This window comes from Bombina bombina, chromosome 7 (assembly GCF_027579735.1).
Source record: "Bombina bombina isolate aBomBom1 chromosome 7, aBomBom1.pri, whole genome shotgun sequence".
In the NCBI taxonomy this organism is placed as follows: domain Eukaryota; kingdom Metazoa; phylum Chordata; class Amphibia; order Anura; family Bombinatoridae; genus Bombina; species Bombina bombina.
The window spans coordinates 236,298,140-236,324,028 of NC_069505.1; the positions used below are offsets into that span (position 1 = coordinate 236,298,140).

The following is a 25,889-nucleotide window of genomic DNA, read 5'->3' on the forward strand; positions in this document are numbered from 1 at the left end:
AGATTGATTGGGTCTCCATGTATGCCTAGTCTGTTCCCGTTTGGGGGCAGAAGAGGAGAATTTCCCTTGAAATTTCGAAAGGAACGAAAATTGCTCTGTCGTCCTTTTTGTTTGTTTCTCTTATCCTGTGGGAGAGGATGACCCTTACCTCTCGTGATATCAGAGATAATTTCCGACAGGCCAGGTCCAAACAAGGTCTTCCCCTTGTAAGGAATAGCTAAAAACTTAGACTTAGAGGACACATCCGGAGACCAAGGCTTTAACCATAATACTCTGCGAGCTAGAATAGAAAACCCCGAAATCTGTGCTCCCAGATTGATAACTTGAAGGGAAGCATTAGTAAAAAAGGAATTAGCCAGTATAAGAGCTTTTATCCTATCCTGGGTTTCATCCAAAGAAGTTTCTGTCCTGAAAGCATCAGACAACGCTTCAAACCAATATGCCGCCGCACTAGTGACGGTAGCAATGCACACCACTGTCTGCCATCGCAAGCCCTGGTATAGCCCTATATGGTACAAGAAAAAACTTCACCATGAAGGGCAGATTTAGTATAATTAACTGGACTCCAGGGTAGCTAAAACCTCCACAATTTACAAATGGAGGAAATCAAACTAAAATTAAAGGAAAGCAACCTCAGGATCAGATAAATGTATTACCCCAGCTGAGTTTGAGAATTCCCCCTCATATACTACCGAAGTATCATCCTTTTCCATATACAGGGAAGAAAAATTTGGAATATTGAATGAATATATGTCCTCTTGTACTTCTTTTCTACAATATGTACAAACAGACAATGCATGAAATGCAAAATAACTCCAGTCGGAGTGCGAAAGGAAGCACAGGGCACTGCATGAGGGCTATAATTTTTTTAGGACACATTAGGAGAAATTAATGGCCTAACTTGACCATCGTCAATAAACTCCTAAACGGCATGCGCCTTACAAAGAGTAATTCAGAAAAAAAACAAAAACTTTTTATTAAAAAAAACCATTGGCATCACAAACATAGAACCAAATAGACACTAAGTAGGAGCCCTTGGTACCCCGAGTCACAAGGGAAGAGTTAAACACATAAACATGTTAAATTTTGAAAGAAAAAATTAACATAAAAACGGTACTGTCCCTTTAAATTTTAAAATGTAACTTTATATTATAATGTGCAAAAGAATGTTAACTTGGTATGCAAATATAGTATAACCTATTTACACCTCAGCTTAATCTTGCTGAGGTGACCATCTCACAGAAACCAAGTACCCTTCAAACTTTATTTGTTAATTAAAACATAGCCAAAAATAAAGAAAATATACTGGCTACACTTTTACTGATAAAAGGATCCGGAACGCAGCTGAGGCGTTGTCCGGTCCCACATATGGTACAAAACTAAATACTGAGCTTGCTTGCTGAGATACTGAAAAGACAGAGTATGCAGCGCAAAAACGGCGTCAAACGTAGCTCCGCCCCTCTAGGGCGATAACATCACACTCCTGGTCGCCTTGTTAGAGAAATAGGCAGAGTGCGCAGCTCAATCAGCATGAAAACAAACTCCGCCCATCATGGGCGTTATAAGTATCAAACTCCCGGTTGCCATTACCAAAGTTTTTAAAAATAAAGCTACCGGGAGATAACTTAACCTCTTGCGCCATTATCAGTCAAACCTGAGGTAAACTAGTGCCACCGCATGATAGTGATACTCAGAGTCATGTAGCCCAAATATGAGAGGTTAACAAATTCTTGACAAGATAACAACCTCTTGCCAAACGATCACCTCCTACAGAGCTCCTTATTCAGCCTTTAGTGATTAAGCCCTTCTAGACCGAGTGCCTGCTTTCAACTTGCTGTCACAGGGTTCCCTCCCTTAACAATAGGAGTTATGATCCCACTCTTTTTGTAAAATAAAGTGCTCTACTTCTTCTGAGATCCTTCCCAGACCAAGAATAAAAAGTCTGCACTTAACTTTAAAATCTGCCCGACAGCAGGGCAGCTCAGCAGGTTTAGGAGGTCCTTTACCTCCCATAGCCCTGTGGAGAAAGATAAAGCCTGAGTTAAGTCTGCTTAGGCTATCAGGGTTAGGGCAGCATCAATGTATGGGAGGCGCAGTGAGAATTATGTCCCACCAGTTCCCATTGCTCTAAAGCCACCAATAGCTCTACTGAAGAGACTGATGTGGACTACGGCTACACCCTAGAACAAAGCAGCACAATCTTGCACTACTTAAAAAATAATAAACTCTTGATTGCAGAATCTAATCTAATACCTCAGTTTACCTCTCCCTATCACTAACATAGGCAAAGAGAATGACTGGAGTGGGAGGGATGGGAGGTGCTATTTAACAGCTCTGCTGTGGTGCTCTTTGCCTCCTCCTGCTGACCAGGAGGTGAATATGCCATTAGTAATTAAGATGATCCGTGGACTCATTGTGTCTTAAAAAAGAAAGACAAAATTCTCATTTAAAAGAGACAGTAATACATTGTACAGTTTGCATCAGTTAAAGCCAATTAGTTAAATGTGTAGCAGGGTTAGCCTTGAGACAACTGCAGAGTATTTAAAATTACATGAAGGGGACAGAATAAATAAAGTATATATAGGTGTGTGTATATAGATAGAGAGAGAGAGCGATGTGTGTGTATGTATATTATATATATATATACATACACACACATATATATACACATACAGTATGTATGTATATATATATATATATATATATATATATATATATATATATATATATATATATATATATATATGTGTGTAAGAAAATGTATGCTTACCTGATAAATTTATTTTTTTACACGATGAGTCCACGGATCATCTTAATTACTAATGGGATATTCACCTCCTGGTCAGCAGGAGGCGGCAAAGAGCACCACAGCAGAGCTGTTAAATAGCTCCTCCCTTCCCTCTCACTCCAGTCATTCGACCGAAGTTAAGGAAAGAAAGGAAAAGCCAAGGTGCAGAGGTGTCTGAAGTTTATAATAACCAACAACCTGTCATACAAAAAAAAACAGGGCAGGCCGTGGACTCAATGTGTCAAAAAAGAAACAAATTTAACAGGTAAGCATAAATTTTCTTTTCTTTTTTATGACACAATGAGTCCACGGATCATCTTAATTACTAATGGGATTCAATACCCAAGCTAGAGTACACAGATGATAAGGGAGGGACAAGACAGGGAACCCAAACGGAAGGCACCACTGCTAGAACAACCTTTCTCCTAAAAACGGCCTCAGCTGAGGCAAAAGTGCCAAATTTATAAAACTTTGAAAAAGTGTGAAGAGAGGACCAAGCTGCAGCCTTGCAAATCTGTTCCACAGAAGCCTCATTTTTGAATGCCCATGAGGAAGCAGCAGCCCTTGTGGAATGAGCCGCAACCTTCTCGGGGGGCTGCTGTCCAGCAGTATCATATGCAAACCATATGATACTCTTCAGCCAAAAAAGAAAGAGAAGTAGCCGTAGTTTTCTGTCCCTTACGTTTTCCTGAAAAAACCACAAATAAAGAAGAAAACTGACGAAAGTCCTTAGTCGCCTGCAGGTAAAACTTCAAAACACGGACCACGTCCAAATTGTGTAGGAGACGTTCCTTCTGAGAAGAAGGATTAGGACAGAATGACAAAACTACAATCTTCTGATTAATGTTCCAATCAGAAAAAACCTTAGGAAAAATCCAATTTTAGTACATACAAACTTCCTTATCTGAATGGAAAATAGGATAAGGAGACTCCTACTGTAATGCCGAGAGCTTTGACACTCTCCGAGCAGAAAAAATAGCCACAAGAAATAAAACTTTCCAAGATAACCACTTAATATCTAAGGAATGAATAGGCTCAAACGGAGCCCCTTGAAGAACTCTTGAGAACTAATTTAGACTCCATGGAGGAGTAACTGGTTTGAACACAGGCCTGATCCTGATCAAAGCCTGACAAACTGATTGTACATCTGGGACATCTGCCAGATGTTTGTGTAACAAAATAGATAAAGACATAGATTTGACCCTTTAAGGAACTCAACGATACACCATTCTCCAAACCCTCTTGAAGAGACACAATTCTAGGAATCCTAACTCTACTCCATGAGTAGCCCATGGATTCACACCAATAGAGATATTTACACCATATCATATGCTAAATTTTTCTAGTGACAGGCTAACGAGCCTGAATCATGTCCTAATGACAGAGTCAGAAAAACCCTGCTTGGATAATATTAAGAGCTCAATCTCCAAGCAGCTTCAGAGAAATCAGATTTGGGTGGAGGGTCCTTGAATTAGAAGGTCCTTCCTCACGGAAATCCCCAAGGTGGCCGAGAAGACATGTCCACCAGATCTGCATACCAAACCATGCAAAGCCAAGCCGGCGCTATGAGAATCCCCGACGCCCTCTCCTGCTTGATTCGAGCAATGACCCGAGGAAGAACAGCAAACGGGGAAAAAAGCTGGAGAACACTTCCGGATGGAGTTCCCACTCACCAAGATGAAAGGTCTGCCTGCTCAGGAATCCGCCTCCCAGGAGTCCACCCCTGGAATGTGGATCTCGGACAGACAGCAAGAATGAACCTCCGCCCACTGAATTATTTTGGGTACCTCTGTCATCACTAAGGAAATCCTTGTTCTTCCCTGACGATTGATGTAAACGACTGACGTTATCTTGTCCGACTGGAACCTAATAAACTGGACCGAGGCTAACTGAGGCCAGGCCAGGAGAACATTGTAGAGAGCTCTCAGCTCGAGAAAGTTTATAGGGAGAACAGACGCTGGCTGAGTCCAAACCCCTTAAGCCCTTAGGGAGCCCCAGACTGCTCCTCAGCCTAGAAGGCTGGATTCTGTTGTCACAATCACCCAAGGTGGTCTGCAAAAGCAGGTTCCCTGGGAGAGATGATCCAGAGACAACCACCACTGAAGAGAATCCCTTGTCTCCTGTTCCAGTAGCATTCGAGGAGACAAATCTGTATAATCTCTGATCCATTGCCTGAGCATGTTTAACTGCTGCAGAGGTCTGAAATGGAACCGAGCAAACGGGATGATGCCCATTGCCGCCACCATCAGCCCTAATACCTCCATGCACTGAGCCACTGAAGGCCGAGGAGAGGACTGAATGACTAGACAAGTATCGATAGTCTCTGATTTCCTGGGATTCTGCCAGAAAAATCTTCATTGATATGTAATCCATCACGGTTCCCAAGAAAGTTACCCTTGTGCTTGGGAGTAAGGAACTCTTTTTCCAAAGTTACCTTCCACCTGTGAGATCACGGAAAGGATAACACCATGTCTGTGTGAAATCTTGGTTGCGGTAAGGATGGCGCCTGGACTAGGATGTCGTCCAGATGGGGCGCCATTGCAATGCCCCGTAACCGAAGCACCGCCAACAGCAATCCCAGAGACCTTGAGAAAACTCAGAGTTGTGACAAGAGTGAAAGGCAGAGCCACAAACTGGAAGCGTTTGGCCAGAAAGGCAAACCTTAGAACTTGAGACGACTCTTGTGATTGGTACACGATTACGCGTCCTGTAATCCACTGTTGTTATAAACTGACCCTCTTGGATCAAGGGAAGAATGGAACGATAGCTTCCATCTTGAAGGACGGTACAATAAAAAAGTTGTTTAGACTCTTGAGATCTAAAAAGTGGTCTAAAGGTTCCCTCTTTTTTTGGGAACCACAAACCGATTGGGATAAAAAAAACAAAACCTGACCCTGTACCTGTATAGGAACTGGAACAAGTCACTCCCAGGTCTGAGAGGTCTCCTACGCAGAGTAAGAACGCCTCTCCTTTGTCTGATCTGCAGATAATCTTGAAAGCAGAAACTCTTGAACCATAAATTGAATCCCTGGGACCTATTTACTATTGCCCAGGGGTCCTGAACATTTCGTTAAAACGAAAGAATCGTCAGATTGCTTGTTGTATAATACATCTTGGAGCACCTGAGAATTTAACAACCAGCACCAGAAGGTGGATTTGAACCCTGGACCTTCTGCTTGCAAGCCCAGTGAGCAACCCACTAAGCCACAAGAGCCCAAACCTGAGCGAAGACGGAAAGTCTGCCCCCTGCAAGACCCGGTCCCGGATCGGGGCATGCTGAACCATTCGGAATAGCAACTACTTAATCTTTTTTTTTTTTTGTCATTGTCCTAAATGATTGAAAATAATTGCTCTAGTAATGTTTTCTACCTCGTGGGAAAAACATATAATGCATGAAATGCAGAGTAACTCCAGGAGGAGTGTGAAAAGGAGACACAGGGCACTGCATGTGGGCCATACATTTTTTGGATACTATAGGAGAAATTATGGCATGACTTGACCCTTGTCAATAACTCTTAAACAACAAGTGTCTTAGAAGGAGTAGGCTCAGGAGAGAGTGAGAATTTTTTATTAAAAATTAGCACATAAAAAACGCTACTGTCTCTTTAAATCCGAAAATGTAACTTTTTATTTTTGTGTGTAGAATGAAAAGAAAACAGTACAAAACTACTGCAGAGCCTAGCTACCCCTCAGCTAAACCTTGCTGAGGTGCCCCTCTGTCTCTCTAACTTTATTAACATTTTAATGCATAACGGCAGTTAACATGAAGGATTATAGTCTTTAACATAAAAGTCCGGAACGTATTACTACAATATTGTCCGGTCCCCTTAATACGGTGCGCATAACCGTAACTCTTGTACCCTATGGTAACAATAAACGTGTGCATAACAGCAACTCCCTGCACAATTTAGTTGAAGAGGTTGGAAAAGGTCCGCGACTCTAACGGGACCCACTGTACTAACGACACAACCTTCTGAACTAAAGAATCCCTCCGAATTCAGCGGCAGTGGAGGACAAGCATGCAGAGCAAAACTGGCGCCATAAGAAGCTCCGCCCATCGTGGGCGTAACACCATGTAGGTCCCGGTCGCCATTACTATGTGATAACTACGCCGCCGGGAGCCACTGAGCCTGCAATAAACCTGGGGGCAAAGTTGGCTACTGCCTCACGATCTCGGTATAGTCCCAAAGAAAAGAGAAAATGAGGACACTGCCCACCGAGTCCTTTTACAGCAAAACATGTTTAACCGATTTAAATCTTTACATGTTTAAGCACGTGTCATAGCCTACACAGGTGTAAAAACCCAGGACTGCTGCTTGTAGGGCTGTGTGTTACCAGAGTCCAAGTTAAGTCCCTAATAAAAGCCACTCTCCTTAGCTCCAGTGCCTGCAATAAGTTGCTGTCACCGAAGTTCCCTCCTTTAATATGTAGGAGTTCTTTTCACAAAATAAATAAAGTGCTCCACTTTTCTGAGATCTTTATACCCAGAAGAAAAAAATCAGCACTTACCTCTAACTCTGCCCGACAGCAGGGCAGTCCAGCAGGTTTAGGAGGTCCTCTCCCTCCCATAGCCCTGTGGAAGATGATAATGCCTGAGTTAAGTTTGCTTAGGCCATCAAGATTAGGGCAGCATAAATCTATGGGAGGCGCAGTGAGAATTATGTCCCACAAGTTCCCATTGCTCTAAAGCCACCAAGAGCTCTACTGAAGACATGGATATGGATTACGGCTACACCCTAGAACAAAGCAGCACACTCTGGCACTACTTTAAAAATAATAAACACTTGATTGAAGAATCTTTTCTAACACCTCACTTTACCTCTTCCTAGCACTAACATAGTCAAAGAGAATGACAGGAGTGGGAGGGAAGGGAGGAGCTATTTAACAGCTCTGCTGTGGTGCTCTTTGCCTCCTCCTGCTGACCAGGAGGTGAATATCCCATTAGTAATTAAGATGATCCGTGGACTCATCGTGTCATAAAAAAGAAATATGTATATTGTTTTTTGCTGGCTTTATCCTATGTTTACTACAAATTAGTTAAAACAACAATGATATATAAATAAATAGTACAACTGTACCTTTGTCATCCAGTTTGGCACACTCTGCAAACAAATCTTTTGATCCAGTGTTTAGCCTGTCCCGGTGAAAATAATGTGACTGAAAAAATCGAGTCCAAAACTCTTTTTCCGTCATGTTATGTGGAACGTTCTCTGCGTATTTTAGTTTCACTATTGAAAAAAGATGGTGAACAATTACAGAAGAAGAGATGTATTAAAAGGGACATTGTACACTAGATTTTTCTTTGTATAAATGTTTTGTAGATGATCCATTTATACAGCCCATATGGGGGTGTTTTGTAAAAATGTATAGTTTTGCTTTTTTTTAAAAAAAACATTGTGATGATTTTCAGACTCCTAACCAAGCGCCAAAGTTTTAGATGTATACAGACTTCAGGATGCTTCTGTTTGTATAATGGGTCTTTTAATATGCAGAGGAGGGGGGAGTTTCTGCTGTCAGCCCCTTTCAGTAGGTGCCCCAGCCTAATCTTACCAACAGTGCTAAATTAGGAGCTACTAAGTTTTTAAAAGGTTTTATACTGGATTTCTAAATCAGTATCTGTGCAAATAATTGTATATAGTAGTGGCTATTACATGCGGTTATATGAAAATTGGTGTTTACTGTCCCTTTAAATCAAAGCAGCTTATAAATCTATTTTCCCATCAGACATAAATAGCCATAAAAATAGAAAACGTAAAAAGTCAGTACAGGGAAATGCTCAGCATAAATATAGATGAAGATAGAGAGTCGTATGTAGCTGCTCCATAGAAACAAATAGGTACAGAAAGCAAAGCTTCGCTAAAGGCCTCAGACCGGATTTACTGGCAGTTACGCTGATCTGTGGTTTTACTTTGTTTGTAACTACAACAGATGGCTAAAGACACGTGCACGCTCCTGAGCTCCCATAGGATTACTCTAACAAAGGATACCAACAGAACAAAGCAAAATTGTAAACAGAAGTAAATTGAAAAATTGTTTAAATGGATTTAATAGAATATGAAACCCACATTTTTTCTTTCATGATTCAGAGACCGTGTGATTTTAAAACAACTTTACAATATGAGTCTATTATCTAATTTGCTTTGTTCTCTTGATATCATTTGCTGAAAAGCATACCAAGGTAGGCTTAGAAACAGCAATAAACTACTGGGAGCTATCTGCTGATTGGTGGCTGCACATTAATGCCTCTTGTCATTGGTTCACCAGATGTGTTTAGCTAGCTCCCAGTAGTGCATTATTGTTACTTCAAAAAATTATACCATGAGAATGAAGCAAATTTCACAAAGTAAATTGGAAAGGTGTTTAAAACTGTAGTCTCTATCTAAAGCATGAAAGAAAAATGTGGGCTTGTGACCTTGCTGTCCCTTTAGGATTAGCACAGGAAGCACAAATTCAGATCATGAAATGGATGGAAATTTGTAGTCACATTTAAAGGGGCAAAGTCATCTAAAACGTAACTTTTGTAAAACCCATGTTCCATAACGAAGCACGTCACTGTCAAGCAATAAAGTAGTGGGAGTCTTGCTTATTAGCCTTAAAGGGACATGAAACCACTCCCCCTGCCAATAAACCGTGATTCAGATAGAACATACCATTTAACTTCTTTTACCTTGCTTTGTTCCCTTTGTGTCCTTTGTTGAAAAGGATACCTAGGTAGGCTTAGGAGTTGGAAGCTAGCTGCTGATTGGTGGCTGCACATATATGCCTCGTCATTGACTTATCAATGTGGTAAGCTAGCTCCCTGTAGTGCATAATTACTTCTTCAAAGGATACCCAAGAAAAGTAGATAAATTAGACAATCATGTTTTATTAATGACTAGTTATACACAATCATGTTTTATTAATGACTAGTTACACACAATTATGTTTTATTAAGGACTAGTTATACACAATCATGTTTTATTAATGACTAGTTATACACAATCATGTTTTATTAAGGACTAGTTACACACAATCATGTTTTATTAATGACTAGTTACACACACTCATGTTTTGTTAATGACTAGTTACACACACTCATGTTTTGTTAATGACTAGTTATACACAATCATGTTTTATTAATGACTAGTTATACACAATCATGTTTTGTTAATGACTAGTTATACACAATCATGTTTTATTAATGACTAGTTATACACAATCATGTTTTGTTAATGACTAGTTATACACAATCATGTTTTGTTAATGACTAGTTACACACAATCATGTTTTGTTAAGGACTAGTTATACACAATCATGTTTTGTTAAGGACTAGTTACACACAATCATGTTTTATTAATGACTAGTTATACACAATCATGTTTTGTTAAGGACTAGTTATACACAATCATGTTTTGTTAATGACTAGTTACACACAATCATGTTTTGTTAATGACTAGTTATACACAATCATGTTTTATTAATGACTAGTTATACACAATCATGTTTTGTTAATGACTAGTTATACACAATCATGTTTTATTAATGACTAGTTATACACAATCATGTTTTGTTAATGACTAGTTACACACAATCATGTTTTGTTAAGGACTAGTTATACACAATCATGTTTTGTTAAGGACTAGTTACACACAATCATGTTTTATTAATGACTAGTTATACACAATCATGTTTTGTTAAGGACTAGTTATACACAATCATGTTTTGTTAATGACTAGTTATACACAATCATGTTTTATTAATGACTAGTTACACACAATCATGTTTTGTTAAGGACTAGTTATACACAATCATGTTTTGTTAATGACTAGTTACACACAATCATGTTTTGTTAAGGACTAGTTATTCACAATCATGTTTTGTTAAGGACTAGTTACACACAATCATGTTTTGTTAAGGACTAGTTATACACAATCATGTTTTGTTAATGACTAGTTACACACAATCATGTTTTGTTAAGGACTAGTTATATACAATCATGTTTTATTAATGACTAGTTATACACAATCATGTTTTATTAATGACTAGTTATATACAAATATGTTTTGTTAAGGACTAGTTATATACAATCATATTTTATTAATGACTAGTTATATACAATCATGTTTTGTTAAGGACTAGTTATATACAATCATATTTTATTAATGACTAGTTATATACAATCATGTTTTGTTAAGGACTAGCTCTATTTCTTCTGCGTCTGTGGGATTTACATGTAGGTGTGGCCTTACTTAAAAAGGAACTGCAGGACAGGATGTCAAACCTGTAGTTTTGTGAATAAACTTTATAAATACATATAAAAAATGTTCTTTTATTGGACAGTAATGCAGTCAGATAGTGTACATGTTCTGGGAAAAATGTCTAGTTTAGTTTGTTATGACACTGGAAAAAATATTGAAAGAAGAAAAAAATATTTAGCCGTGTGTGTATATAGTTAAGCAGTTTTAAAGTCACTAGCCTAGAAAATATCACCGTACTATTATAAAAGATAAATCATACCAGCTGGATATGTCCTGAATATTGATTCTATGATATCGGAAGTCAAATTGTAACGCAAACCATTGCATCCATCTGTTTGAGGACGAACATCGGCCTAAAAACAACAGGACCTCTTTAGTCAACACAGAAAATTCTACTTATTTTAAATATCAACATTTATAACGCAGTAATTGTGGTTTAAATTACAGATTGCCAGCAGTAAAATGCAATTATAGTCATTTCCAGCCAACAACAAAAACATAATTTATGCTTACCTGATAAATTCCTTTCTCCTGTGGTGTAGTCAGTCCACGGGTCATCCATTACTTATGGAATATATCTCTTCCTAACAGGAAACTGCAAGAGAATTACCCAGCAGAGCTGCTATATAGCTCCTCCCCTCACATATCATACTCAGTCATTCGACCAAAGCAGACGAGAAAGGAGGAACCATAGGGTACAGTGGTGACTGGAGTTTAATTAAAATTTAGACCTGCCGTAAAAACAGGGCGGGCCGTGGACTGACTACACCACAGGAGAAAGGAATTTATCAGGTAAGCATAAATTATGTTTTCTCCTGTTAAGTGTAGTCAGTCCACGGGTCATCCATTACTTATGGAATACCAATACCAAAGCTAAAGTACACGGATGAAGGGAGGGACAAGGCAGGAACATTAAACAGAAGGAACCACTGCCTGAAGTACCTTTCTCCCAAAAATAGCCTCCAACGAAGCAAAAGTGTCAAATTTGTAAAATTTTGAAAAAGTGTGAAGCGAAGACCAAGTCGCAGCCTTGCAAATCTGTTCAACAGAGGCCTCATTTTTAAAGGCCCAGGTGGAAGCCACAGCTCTAGTAGAATGAGCTGTAATCCTTTCAGGAGGCTGCTGTCCAGCAGTCTCATAGGCTAAGCGTATTATGCTACGAAGCCAAAAAGAGAGAGAGGTAGCCGAAGCCTTTTGACCTCTCCTCTGTCCAGAGTAAACGACAAACAGGGAAGAAGTTTGACGAAAAACCTTAGTTGCCTGCAAATAGAATTTCAGGGCACGGACTACGTCCAGATTATGCAAAAGTCGTTCCTTCTTTGAAGAAGGGTTAGGACACAGAGATGGAACAACAATCTCTTGATTGATATTCCTGTTAGTAACTACCTTAGGTAAGAACCCAGGTTTAGTACGCAGGACTACCTTGTCTGAATGAAAAATCAGATAAGGAGAATCACAATGTAAGGCAGATAACTCAGAGACTCTTCGAGCCGAGGAAATAGCCATCAAAAACAGAACTTTCCAAGATAACAGCTTGATATCAATGGAATGAAGGGGTTCAAATGGAACGCCTTGAGAACATTTAAGAACTAAGTTTAAGCTCCACGGCGGAGCAACAGACTTAAACACAGGCTTAATCCTAGTTAAAGCCTGAACGTCTGGAACTTCAGCCAGACGTTTGTGTAGAAGAATAGACAGAGCAGAAATCTGTCCCTTTAACGAACTAGTAGATAAGCCCTTTTCTAAACCCTCTTGTAGAAAGGACAATATCCTAGGAATCCTAACCTTACTCCATGAGTAACTCTTGGATTCGCACCAATGTAAATATTTACGCCATATCTTATGGTAAATTTTTCTGGTAACAGGCTTCCTAGCCTGTATTAAGGTATCAATAACCGACTCAGAGAAGCCACGCTTTGATAGAATCAAGCGTTCAATCTCCATGCAGTCAGCCTCAGAGAAATTAGATTTGGATGTTTGAAAGGACCCTGAATTAGAAGGTCCTGTCTCAGAGGCAGAGACCACGGTGGACAGGACGACATGTCCACTAGGTCTGCATACCAGGTCCTGCGTGGCCACGCAGGCGCTATCAGAATCACCGAAGCTCTCTCCTGTTTGATCTTGGCAATCAAACGAGGAAGCATCGAGAATGGTGGAAACACATAAGCCATGTTGAAGACCCAAGGGGCTGTCAGAGCATCTATCAGCACCGCTCCCGGGTCCCTGGACCTGGATCCGTAACAAGAAAGCTTGGCGTTCTGACGAGACGCCATGAGATCCAGATCTGGTTTGCCCCAACGACGAATCAGTTGAGCAAAGACCTCCGGATGAAGCTCCCACTCCCCCGGATGAAAAGTCTGGCGACTTAGAAAATCCGCCTCCCAGTTCTCCACGCCTGGGATGTAGATCGCTGACAGGTGGCAAGAGTGAGACTCTGCCCAGCGAATTATCTTTGAGACTTCCAACATCGCTAGGGAACTTCTGGTTCCCCCTTGATGGTTGATGTAAGCCACAGTCGTGATGTTGTCCGACTGAAATCTGATGAACCTCAGAGTTGCTAACTGAGGCCAAGCTAGGAGAGCATTGAATATTGCTCTTAACTCCAGAATATTTATTGGGAGGAGTTTCTCCTCCTGAGTCCATAATCCCTGAGCTTTCAGTGAATTCCAGACTGCTCCCCAGCCTAGAAGGCTGGCGTCTGTTGTTACAATCGTCCAATCTGGCCTGTGAAAGGTCATCCCCTTGGACAGATGTGGCCGAGAAAGCCACCATAGAAGAGAATATCTGGTCTCTTGATCCAGATTTAGTAGGGGGGACAAATCTGAGTAATCCCCGTTCCACTGACTTAGCATGCACAATTGCAGCGGTCTGAGATGCAGGCGCGCAAATGGTACTATGTCCATTGCCGCTACCATTAAGCCGATTACTTCCATGCACTGAGCTACTGACGGGTGTGGAATGGAGTGAAGGACACGGCAAGCATTTAGAAGTTTTAATAACCTGGCCTCTGTCAGGTAAATTTTCATCTCTACAGAATCTATAAGAGTCCCTAGAAAGGGAACTCTTGTAAGTGGTAATAGAGAACTCTTTTCCACGTTCACCTTCCACCCATGCGACCTCAGAAATGCCAGAACTATCTCTGTATGAGACTTGGCAGTTTGAAAACTTGACGCTTGTATCAGAATGTCGTCTAGGTACGGAGTCACCGCTATGCCTCGCGGTCTTAGTACCGCCAGAAGTGATCCTAGAATTTTTGTAAAGATTCTTGGAGCCGTAGCTAAACCGAAAGGGAGAGCTACAAACTGGTAATGCCTGTCTAGGAAGGCAAATCTCAGATACCGGTAATGGTCCTTGTGAATCGGTATGTGAAGGTAGGCATCCTTTAGATCCACTGTGGTCATGTACTGACCCTCTTGGATCATGGGAAGGATGGTTCGAATAGTTTCCATTTTGAATGATGGAACTCTTAGAAATTTGTTTAGGATTTTTAAGTCCAAGATTGGCCTGAAGGTTCCCTCTTTCTTGGGAACCACAAATAGGTTTGAATAGAATCCCTGCCCGTGTTCCGTCCACGGAACTGGGTGGATTACCCCCATTAGTAAGAGGTCTTGTACACAGCATAGAAACGCCTCTTTCTTTATTTGGTTTGCTGATAACCTTGAAAGATGAAATCTCCCCCGTGGAGGAGAAGTTTTGAAGTCCAGGAGATATCCCTGAGATATGATCTCCAACGCCCAGGGATCCTGGACATCTCTTGCCCAAGCCTGGGCGAAGAGAGAAAGTCTGCCCCCCACTAGATCTGTTTCCAGATAGGGGGCCCTCTCTTCGTGCTGTTTTGGGGGCAGCAGCAGGTTTCTTGGCCTGCTTGCCCCTGTTCCAGGACTGGTTAACTTTCCAGCCCTGTCTGTAACGAGCAACAGCCCCTTCCTGTTTTGGAGCGGAGGAAGTTGATGCTGCTCATGCCTTGAAGTTACGAAAGGCACGAAAATTAGACTGTTTGGCCTTTGATTTGGCCCTGTCCTGAGGTAGAGCATGGCCCTTACCTCCCGTAATGTCAGCAATAATTTCTTTCAAGCCGGGCCCGAATAAGGTCTGCCCTTTGAAAGGAATATTAAGCAATTTAGATTTAGAAGTCACGTCAGCTGACCAGGATTTAAGCCATAACGCTCTGCGCGCTTGGATGGCGAATCCGGAGTTCTTAACCGTAAGTTTGGTTAAATGCACAACGGCATCAGAAACAAATGCGTTAGCTAGCTTAAGTGTCTTAAGCTTGTTGATTATTTCATCCAATGGAGCTGAGCGAATGGCCTCTTCCAGAGACTCAAACCAGAATGCTGCCGCAGCAGTGACAGGCGCAATGCATGCGAGGGGCTGTAAAATAAAACCTTGTTGAACAAACATTTTCTTAAGGTAACCCTCTAATTTTTTATCCATTGGATCTGAAAAGGCACAACTATCCTCCACCGGGATAGTGGTACGCTTAGCTAAAGTAGAAACTGCTCCCTCCACCTTAGGGACCGTCTGCCATAAGTCTCGTGTGGTGGCGTCAATAGGAAACATTTTCCTAAATATGGGAGGAGGGGTAAAAGGCCCACCCGGTCTATCCCACTCCTTGCTAATAATCTCTGTAAGCCTTTTTGGTATAGGAAACACGTCAGTACACACCGGTACCGCATAGTATCTATCCAACCTACATAATTTCTCTGGAATTGCAACCGTGTTACAATCATTCAGAGCCGCTAATACCTCCCCTAGCAATGTGCGGAGGTTCTCTAGCTTAAATTTAAAATTGGAAATCTCTGAATCCAGTCTCCCTGGATCAGATCCGTCACCCACAGAATGAAGCTCTCCGTCCTCACGTTCTGCAAACTGTGACGCAGTATCTGACATGGCTCTCATCTCATCCGCGCTTTATCCTTAACCCAGAGATATCGCGCTTGCCTCTTAATTCTGGCAACTTAGATAATACTTCTGTCATAACAGTAGCCATGTCTTGCAAAGTGATTTGTAAGGGCCTCCCTGATGTACTTGGCGCCACAAAATCACGCACCTCCTGAGCAGGAGGCGAAGGTACTGACACGTGAGGAGAGTTAGTCGGCATAACTTCCCCCTCGTCGTCTGGTGATAATTTCTTTACATGTAAAGATTGACTTATGTAAAGTAGCATCAATGCAATTAGTACACAAATTTCTATTGGGCTCCACATTGGCCTTTAAACATAGTGAACAAAGAGATTCATCTGAGTCAGACATGTTTAAACAAACTAGCAATGAGACTAGCAATATAAAAAATGTTACTGTGCCTTTAAAGGGATACTAAACCCAATTTTTTTATTTCATGATTCAGATAGAGAATGAGATTTTAAGCACCTTTCTAATTTACTCCTATTATTAATTTGTCTTTGTTCTCATGCTATCTTGATTTGAAAAAGCAGTACTGTAAGCTTTAGAGCCAGACCATTTTTTGTTCAGCACATGGGTAGAACTTGCTGATTTGTGGCTAAATGTAGCAAACCAATCAGCAGCTCTACCAAGGTGCTGAACTAAAAAATGGGCCGGCTCCTAACGTTTTATTACTGCTTTTTCAAATCAAGATAACATGAGAACAAAGAAAAATTGATAATAGGAGTAAATTAGAAAGTTGCTTAAAATGGCATGCTCTATCTGAATCATGAAAGAAAAAATGAGGGGTTAGTATCCCTTTAAGAAGCACAGAAAAACTGACAGTTGAAATAACAATGACCAAAATAGTTATAGCAACCAAATTTTCACAGTAAATGTATTAAGTTAGCAAAGGATTGCACCCACCAGCAAATGGATGATTAACCCCTTAGTACCCAAAACGGATAACAATTATATAATTAACGTTTTTCTCACAGTCAAATACACTGTCACAGGACTGCTGTGCCTGATTACCTCCCTCAAAATGGATTTTGAAGACCCCTGAGCTCTCTAGAGACGATCTGGATCATGGAGGATGAAGTAGACAGATTGTGACTGAATTTTTACTGCGCAAAAAAGCGCTAAAATAGGCCCCTCCCACTCATATTACAACAGTGGGGAAGCTCAGAAACTGTTTCTATGCAGAAAACAAAAATGGCCATGTGGTAAAAATCATGCCCTAATAAGTTTTATCACCAAGTACCTCACAAAAACGATTAACAAGCCAGTAAACGTTTTAAACATACATTTGAAAGTTATGTATTATTATTAATAAGCCTGCTACCAGTCGTTTTTACTGCAGTTAAGGCTCATACATTATTTCAGTATTAACAGTATTTTCAGAGTCAATTCCATTCCTTAGAAAAATACATTCAGTGTACACACACATCAGCCTGATACCAGTCGCTATCACTGCATTTAAGGCTGAACTTACTTTACAATGGTATCAGCAGTATTTTCTCAGTCAATTCCATTCCTCAGAAAATAAATTACTGCACATACCTCATTTGTTGCAGGGGAGCCCTGCATGCTATTCCCCTTCTCTGAAGTTACCTCACTCCTCAGATGAGAAACAGCCAGTGGATCTTAGTTACGTCTGCTAAGACCATAGAAAAAAACTCAGGCAGATTCTTCTTCTAATGCTGCCTGAGAATAAACAGCACACTCCGGTGCCATTTAAAAATAACAAACTTTTGATTGTAGAAATAAACTAAGTTAAAAAACACCACAGATCTCTCACAGCTTCCTTTTTAGTTAGGCTGCAAGAGAATGACTGAGTATGATATGTGAGGGGAGGAGCTATATAGCAGCTCTGCTGGGTAATTCTCTTGCAGTTTCCTGTTAGGAAGAGATATATTCCATAAGTAATGGATGACCCGTGGACTGACTACACTTAACAGGAGAAAGCTCCCTCTAATTGGTGCACTATTAACACAATGTTGTATATTCAGCTCCTCTACCTATTTTCCGTACCTCGGGTGTCAGAACACTATGCAGTTTTCACATATACTAAAATATTAATAATGGAAACAGACAAAAACGTATATACAGTAGATAGCAGGACAGTATAAGCCGGTGCCAATACAATTATTTGTCTTAAGGTCACAAAATAAACTAACAATATTCAGCAGTTTAGATTTTAACCACTGTCCCATTAAAGTTACATAGAAGAGGATTACTCACTTTAACCAGGATTGTTTAAAGTATTAGAAAAATAAACCAGACACAGTTGACTACTATATTTTTAACAATACAAACTAAAAAAGCACAATATTTAGTGAAGGGAAAGGTATTATTCTCTTACAACTGACACCAGGTATCATGTTAAATTCCACATTTTAAGAGTAAAGAAAAACAAAAAATATTCATCAAAACAAACAACTATCGGTAATGAACTGCACCTAATGCATAAAGAGAACGGACCTTTATCTCTGCTTACGCTCACGTATGTATAGCTGATAGTTCCTTTGTCTGATCCACAATCAGACGGCTCCCTCTGACGTCTCAGGATCAAAAAGCATACAACGCTGGACCTTTACTTACAACAAGAAGATACAGTCAGCTGTCGGTACCTGGAAGCTTCACTCATACCAGAGAGATCTGGTAACAGATAATTCATCCTACAAATAAGGCAAAAACCAGATGCACAAATACACTCCAGGCTTTAAATAGCCTCTCATTTCAGATATACACTCATCAAACTAACATGTCTGTGGATTTGAGTGGGGCTTCCATCTACCTATCCAGTATGGCGTCATGGCCAACAGTGCCTCTTGGCTGTAAGAGCGGGTTTAGGTTTGCGCCATTATGCGTTTCCTGACAAAGTGATTGTGGATCAGGATACGCATTTTTCTTGTATTTATTGGATGACAGAACTGTGAATAATCTACGTGAGCATAACCAGAGCTATGGGAAGATTCTCTTGATGCTTTATGTGCATCTCATCACCAGTAATAACTGATTTGAAGGGTTATTTGTTTTTATGATTTTTAAACCTACTAAACATGTTCATTTTAACTCCATACCTGGTGCCAGGTGTTTTCAACAAAATTAATGTTTTACCTTTCACTAAATACTACACTTACGTAGATGTAAGATGTCCTTTTTTACCTTGCATTGCTTGAGATGCATCTGGCTTGTGAACCAGATACTAAATGTCAGTCCTGGCAACAGCAGTCAAAGGAATAATTTCATTACTGAACAAACACTCTGGTTTCCAACGTAAAAGTGGAGCATTAATTGCTAAACACCTGCTTGATAACGACTATGCTCCCAAACGTGCAGCTTTATGTAAGCTCTGGCCAGTAAATACTAACACCACAACACCTGCTTGATAACGACTATACTCCCAAAACTGCAGCTTTATGTAAGCTCTGGCCAGTAAATACCAACAACTCAACACCTGCTTGATAACTACTATACTCCCAAATGTGCAGCTTTATGTAAGCTCTGGCAAGTAAATACTAACAACTCAACACCTGCTTGTTAACTACTATACTCCCAAACGTCCAGCTTTATGTAAGCTCTGGCCAGTAAATACTAACAACTCAACACCTGCTTGATAACTACTATACTCCCAAACGTGCAGCTTTATGTAAGCTCTGGCCAGTAAATACTAACAACTCAACACCTGCTTGTTAACTACTATACTCCCAAACGTCCAGCTTTATGTAAGCTCTGGCCAGTAAATACTAACAACTCAACACCTGCTTGATAACTACTATACTCCCAAAAGTGCAGCTTTATGTAAGCTCTGGCCAGTAAGTACTAACACAACACCTGCTTGATAACGACTATACTCCCAAACGTGCAGCTTTATGTAAGCTCTGGCCAGTAAATACTAACAACTCAACACCTTCTTGGCAACTACTATACTCCCAAACGTGCAGCTTTATGTAAGCTCTGGCCAGTAAATACTAACTTAACACCTGCTTGATAACTACTATACTCCCAAAAGTGCAGCTTTATGTAAGCTCTGGCCAGTAAGTACTAACACAACACCTGCTTGATAACTACTATACTCCCAAACGTCCAGCTTTATGTAAGCTCTGGTCAGTAAATACTAACAACTCAACACCTGCTTGATAACTACTATACTCCCAAACGTGCAGCTTTATGTAAGCTCTGGCCAGTAAATACTAACTTAACACCTGCTTGATAACTACTATACTCCCAAAAGTGCAGCTTGATGTAAGCTCTGGCCAGTAGTAAATACTAACAACACAACACCTGCTTGATAACTACTATACTCCCAAAAGTGCAGCTTGATGTAAGCTCTGGCCAGTAGTAAATACTAACAACACAACACCTGCTTGATAACTACTATACTCCCAAAAGTGCAGCTTTATGTAAGCTCGAGCCAGTAAATACCAACAGCACAACACCTGCTTGATAACTACTATACTCCCAAACGTGCAGCTTTATGTAAGTTCTGGCCAGTAAATACAACTCAACACCTGCTTGTTAACTACTAAACTGCCAAACGTGCATCTCTATGTAAGCTCTGGCCAGTAAATACTAACTCAACACCTGCTTGATAACGACTATACTCCCGAACGTGCAGCTTTATGTAAGCTCTAGCCAGTAAGTACTAACAACACAACACCAAGAGGGAGATAACAGAAAGCCCTTGGGGCTTAGCTTGTTTAAAGGCGTAGTAGAACTGAAATGGATTAAATGTTTTAAAAACCTTGACAGGTTTTTGAGAACGTTCCTTTGGTTTGCTGTTTTTTTTGTTTGTTTTGTTTTTAAACTTTAATCTTTAAATGATATTTAGGAGTTGGAATTTAAGTTTGTGAAGCCTGTATAATCATGATGGTATCACATTAAACAAGCAATTTTAATAATAGATATTAAAAAAGGACATGACAGTTTCATCCAAATTACGAACTCTGAAGACTTGCGGTACTAAGGCTTCTTTTTACGAACCCAACTTGTTAGCATAAGAAAAGTTTAACGAGTGATAAGACATACCAAGAAAGCAGCCGAAATGCCCACGTCTTGCTTGCTGTTAGAAGACGCAGAGTCCAAAGAATTTAAACTTAGCCGATTGGCCCAGAACTCTTCAGCACTGATCACCTGACTCACTACAAGGTCCTTGTAGAGCTGGAATAAGACAGGATCTTCTTTCAGCATTCTGTCAAGATAAAGGTGTGATAATATGACAGGGAACACTGAAAGGTTACTCCCCCTAACCTCTGTAAAGATCAAATCAAATAGAAATATATACTGACTGCAGATGCGATCTAACAAAGCTTGAGCATATCTCACACATTCCTGAATTTCCTTATTGTAGGTTTCCACAACCTCAGCATCTAGAAGACTATTCTCAGTGCTGCTATAGAGCAAAATGAGTGGCATTTTATGCTACTAAAGACAAGATTGCTGTACTGATTCCAAACCCCGAATCAGTATCTTAGCTTTAGCACAAAACAATGATATAAGTCCATACATATTAACAGAGTGAATTGAAAAGATAAAAATATGTTGTTGTTCCAGGTTACTGATGTATTGCACTTCTGATATGTACTTTGTAACCTTCTTAACAGCAAAATTAATTGATTTTTTGATCAGTACCTAGATCTATCTAGGTACCTATCTATTCTTGATTTACGCTACCCCTGTTGCATATCTGTATGTAGCAAATTATAAGACCGCAAGACATGAAGAGCTTTATCGTTTATCAGCAACATTACACAGGCTCACTCTGAAGTAGGTTACGTGCACGTGCGAAGGGGGAGCACGTGCACGCTCACATGCACACACAATGGGGGGAAAAATGCAAATAGGCTAATCTTGGATTGGAAGACAAAACTTGTCACTCATAGTGAGCCCATCCTCCTCGCGGGAGGTGGTCAAGCCTCAGAATAATTGGTAAAACAGCCAGGAGAAAAGTAAGTTTTCTAATAATTTTACTATCAAAGTTTTTATTTTGAATGTTCATATCTATACTCAAAGGAATGTTGGCTGCGCGCACAGTCAAAAGAATTCACCATGATGCAGTTGAATTCCCGAAAATGGCAGGGTGGTGAAAGAATCCACTGCAGGTGGATTCTTTCACCACCCTGTCATTTTCGGAATCCACCGGGATGCAGCGAAGGCAAACTGAGCATTAAAAACAAAAAACCTAACCGCCCGAAATAAGTATTAAAAAAAAAAAAAAAAAACTAACTGCCCGAAATAAGTGTTAAGAAAAAACAAACAACTACCTAATAATAATATTATTATTATTCCCTAAATCCACCAACCCCAAAATCGCAAACTACCTAATACATCTATTAACCCCTAAACCGTCATTAACACACATTGCTAATTAACCTAATACATCTATTAACCCCTAAACCCCACAACGCAAATTACTAATCATTAAGCCCCCTAACCTAACACCCCCTAAATTAATCCCATTGCATAAATTAAAATAATCCTAAATTACAATTAAAATACAAACCCTAACATTACTTTAAAAATAAAGAAAACTAAAGTTTAAACTAATCTAAAATTACAGAAAATAAAAAGTTTAACATTACACAAAATAATAAACCACATTATCCAAAATAAAAAAAAAATTAAACATCCCTATGAAAATAAAAAAGACCCCCAAATAAAAACACCCCCTAATCTAAGAATAAACTACCAAAAGCCCTTAAAATTGCTTTTTGTAGGGCATTGCCCTAAAGAAATCAGCTCTTTTATATTAAAAATAAACCAAGTCCCCCCCTAACAGTAAAACCCCCCACCCACCAAACCCCCCAAATAAAAAAACCTAAACTACCCATTGCCCCTAAAGGGGCATTTGTATGGACATTGCCCTTAAAAAGGGCATTCAGCTATTTTACTGCCCTTAAAAGGGGATTTAGCTCTTTCACAGCGGCCCAAATCCCTAATCTTAAAAATAAAAAACATAAATTATGCTTACCTGATAATTTCATTTCCATCGAGGGGAGGAGAGTCCACGGCTTTATTCAATACTTGTGGGAAATAAGAACCTGGCCACCAGGAGGAGGCAAAGACATCCCAGCCAAAGGCTTAAATACCTCCCCCACTTCCCTCATCCCCCAGTCATTCTGCCGAAGGAACAAGGAACAGTAGGATAAATATCAGGGTATAAATGCTGCCAGAAGAACAAAAATTAAATTTAGGTCCGCCCACCGGAGCAATGGGCGGGAGCCGTGGTCTCTCCTCCCCTTGATGGAAATTAAATTATCAGGTAAGCATAATTTATGTTTTCCATCTAAAGGAAAGGAGAGTCCACGGCTTCATTCACTACTTGTGGGAACAAATACCCAAGCTCTAGAGGACACAATGAAAAACGGGAGGGCAAAAAAAGGCGGACCCTAATCTGAGGGCACACAGCCTGTAAAATCTTTCTCCCAAAAACAGCTTCCGCCGAAGCAAAAACGTCAAATTTGTAAAACTATAAAAAGGTATGTAAGGAGGACCAGGTAGCCGCCTTACAAATCTGCTCCATAGAGGCCTAGTTCTTAAAGGCCCAAGAAGAAGCCACAGCTCTAGTCGAATGAGCCATGATCCTCTGAGGAGGCTTATGTCCCGCTGTCTCATAGGCTAAGTGAATCATGCTCCTCAACCAAAAGGACAAAGAAGTAGAAGAGGCTTTCTGCCTCTTGCGCTTCCCTGCATACACCACAAAAGAGATGTAGATTGTCTGAATTCCTTTGTAGCCTGAAGATAAAACTTCAAGGCTCGAACCACGTCCAAATTATGAAGTAACCCTCCTTAGGAGAAGAGGGGATAGGACACAAAGAAGGAACTACTATTTCCTGATAGACACAACTTTGGTAAGAAATCCCAAACCAGTGCGTAGAACAGCCTTATCAGCGTCAAAGATCAAATAAGGAGGCTCAAATTGCAAGGCCGCCAACTCCGAGACTCTGCGAGCCGATGCAATAGCCAACAGAAAGAGGACTTTCCAGGAAAGAATCTTAATGTCAATAGAGTGCATAGATTCAAACGGAACCCTCTGCAATACCCTCAGAACCAAGTTCAAGGTCCAGGGAGGAGCGGACTGTCTAAAAACAGGTCTGATTCTAGATAGAGCCTGAACAAAGGACTGAATATCAGAAGCTCAGCGAGCCTCTTGTGCAACAAAACAGATAATGCCGAAAACTGTCCCTTCAAGGACCTGGCGGCAAGTCCTTTTTCCAAACCGTCCTAGAGAAAGGACAAAATCCTGGATACCTTAACCTTGTGCCAAGGATATCCATGCTTCTCACACCAGGACAAGTCCTCCACACCTTAGGGTTTTCTGAGAGAGTGATTGATACACTCGTCGCATCTATCATCTCTTAGCCGAGACTAAACGTTCAATCTCCACGCAGTCAGCCTCAGAGAATCTAGATTTTTATGTGGAAAAGGACCATGTACCAACAGATCCCTGCGACAGGGTAACCTCCATGGAGGAGAAGATGACATCCCCAAACCACGTCCTCCGCGGCCATAACGGAGCAATCAGAATAGCCAAAGCTTGCTCCTGCTTGATGCGGGCAACTACACGAGGTAGAAGTGGCAACGGTGGAAAAAAGCAAACTAGGGAGAACCCCCAAGGCACCGCTAAGGCATCTCTCAGCTCTGCCTGGGGATCCCTGGACTGCAACCCGTATCTCGGTAGCTTGTAATGGAGTCTGGACGCCATGAGGTCCATCTCCTGCATCTCCCCATCTGTGACAAATCCCTGCAAACACCTAGGGATGGAGACCATTCCCACAGATGGAAGGATTGCCTGCTGAGGAAATCCGCTTCCCAGTTGTCCACACCCAGAATGTGGATTGCTGAGAGCGAGCAGTTGTGGGACTCTGCCCATTCCAATATTCGAGAAACCTCCCTCATTGCCAGAGAGCTTCTCGTCGTCGTTGCCCCCCCCCCCCCCCCGTTGGTTGATGTAAGCCACCAAGGTAATGTTGCCTGTCTAGAATCTGATGAAGCTGAACGACCCCAGTAGAGGCCATGCCTTCAGGGCATTGTAGATTGCTCGAAGCTCCAGAATATTGATCGGAAGGAGAGACTCCTCTCAAGACCATTTTCCCTGTGCCATCCTGACACCCCAGACAGCTCCCCATCCTACCAAACTCGTGTCCGTGGTCACAATCTCCCAGGACGTTCTCAGGAAGGACGTCCCTTGGGACAGATGTTCCAGACGGATCCACCAAGAGAGGGATTCCCTTGTCCGAATGTCCAAAGTAATCAGTTGGGATAGGTCTGTATGATCGCCGTTCCACTGTCTCAAAATGCATAACTGAAGAGGTCTGAGGTGGAAACTGGCGAATGGAATGACATTGATGCTGGACACCATGAGCCCGATCACCTCCATACTCTGAGCCACCGAGGGACTGGAGGAGGACTGAAGGGCAAGATAGGTGGACGCAATCTTCCTGTGTTGCTGATCTGTGAGAAATATCCTCATGGATATAGAACCTATTATCGTTCCCAGGAACTCCACCCTGTTGCTGGAAATCAGGGAACTCTTTCCGTGTTTATCTACCAACCGTGGGATAGGAGCAAAAGAAGAAGAGCCCTCGAGTGATCCTCTGCGAGTCTGAACGACGGCGCCTGGACTAGGATATCGCCCAGATAGGGCACCACAGCAATGCCTCTGGATCTGGCCACTGCAAGTAGGGCCCCCAGAACCTTTGTGAAGACTCTTGGGGCCGTCGCCAGACCAAAGGGAAGGGCCACAAACTGGAAATGTTGGTCCAGGAATGCAAATCTCAGGAACCTGAAGTGATCCCTGTGGATTGGCACATAAAGGTAGGCATCCTTCAAGTCTATTGTCCTCATGAACTGACCCTCTTAAACTAGGGGCAGAATAGATCTGATCGTTTCCATTTTGAACGATGGAACAGCCAGAAATTTGTTTAAACATTTTAGGTCCAGAATCGGGCAGAACGTGCCCTCCTTCTTTGGGACCAC

At 41.1% G+C, this 25,889-nt stretch overlaps 1 protein-coding gene across 2 annotated transcripts in view; it reads right to left on the bottom strand.

The window, feature by feature from the left end:
* GTF2H1 (general transcription factor IIH subunit 1) overlaps positions 1–25,889 on the bottom strand; it is a 173,418-nt gene that overhangs the window by 112,745 nt on the left and 34,784 nt on the right. For both annotated transcript variants that reach the window (XM_053720664.1, XM_053720663.1), the window contains exons 4-6: positions 20,940–21,102; positions 11,285–11,378; positions 7,867–8,016 (exon numbers count right to left, since the gene is read on the bottom strand). In XM_053720664.1, coding sequence (XP_053576639.1) covers positions 7,867–8,016; positions 11,285–11,378; positions 20,940–21,102 — 407 coding nt within the window. The remainder of the gene's footprint in view (positions 1–7,866; positions 8,017–11,284; positions 11,379–20,939; positions 21,103–25,889) is intronic.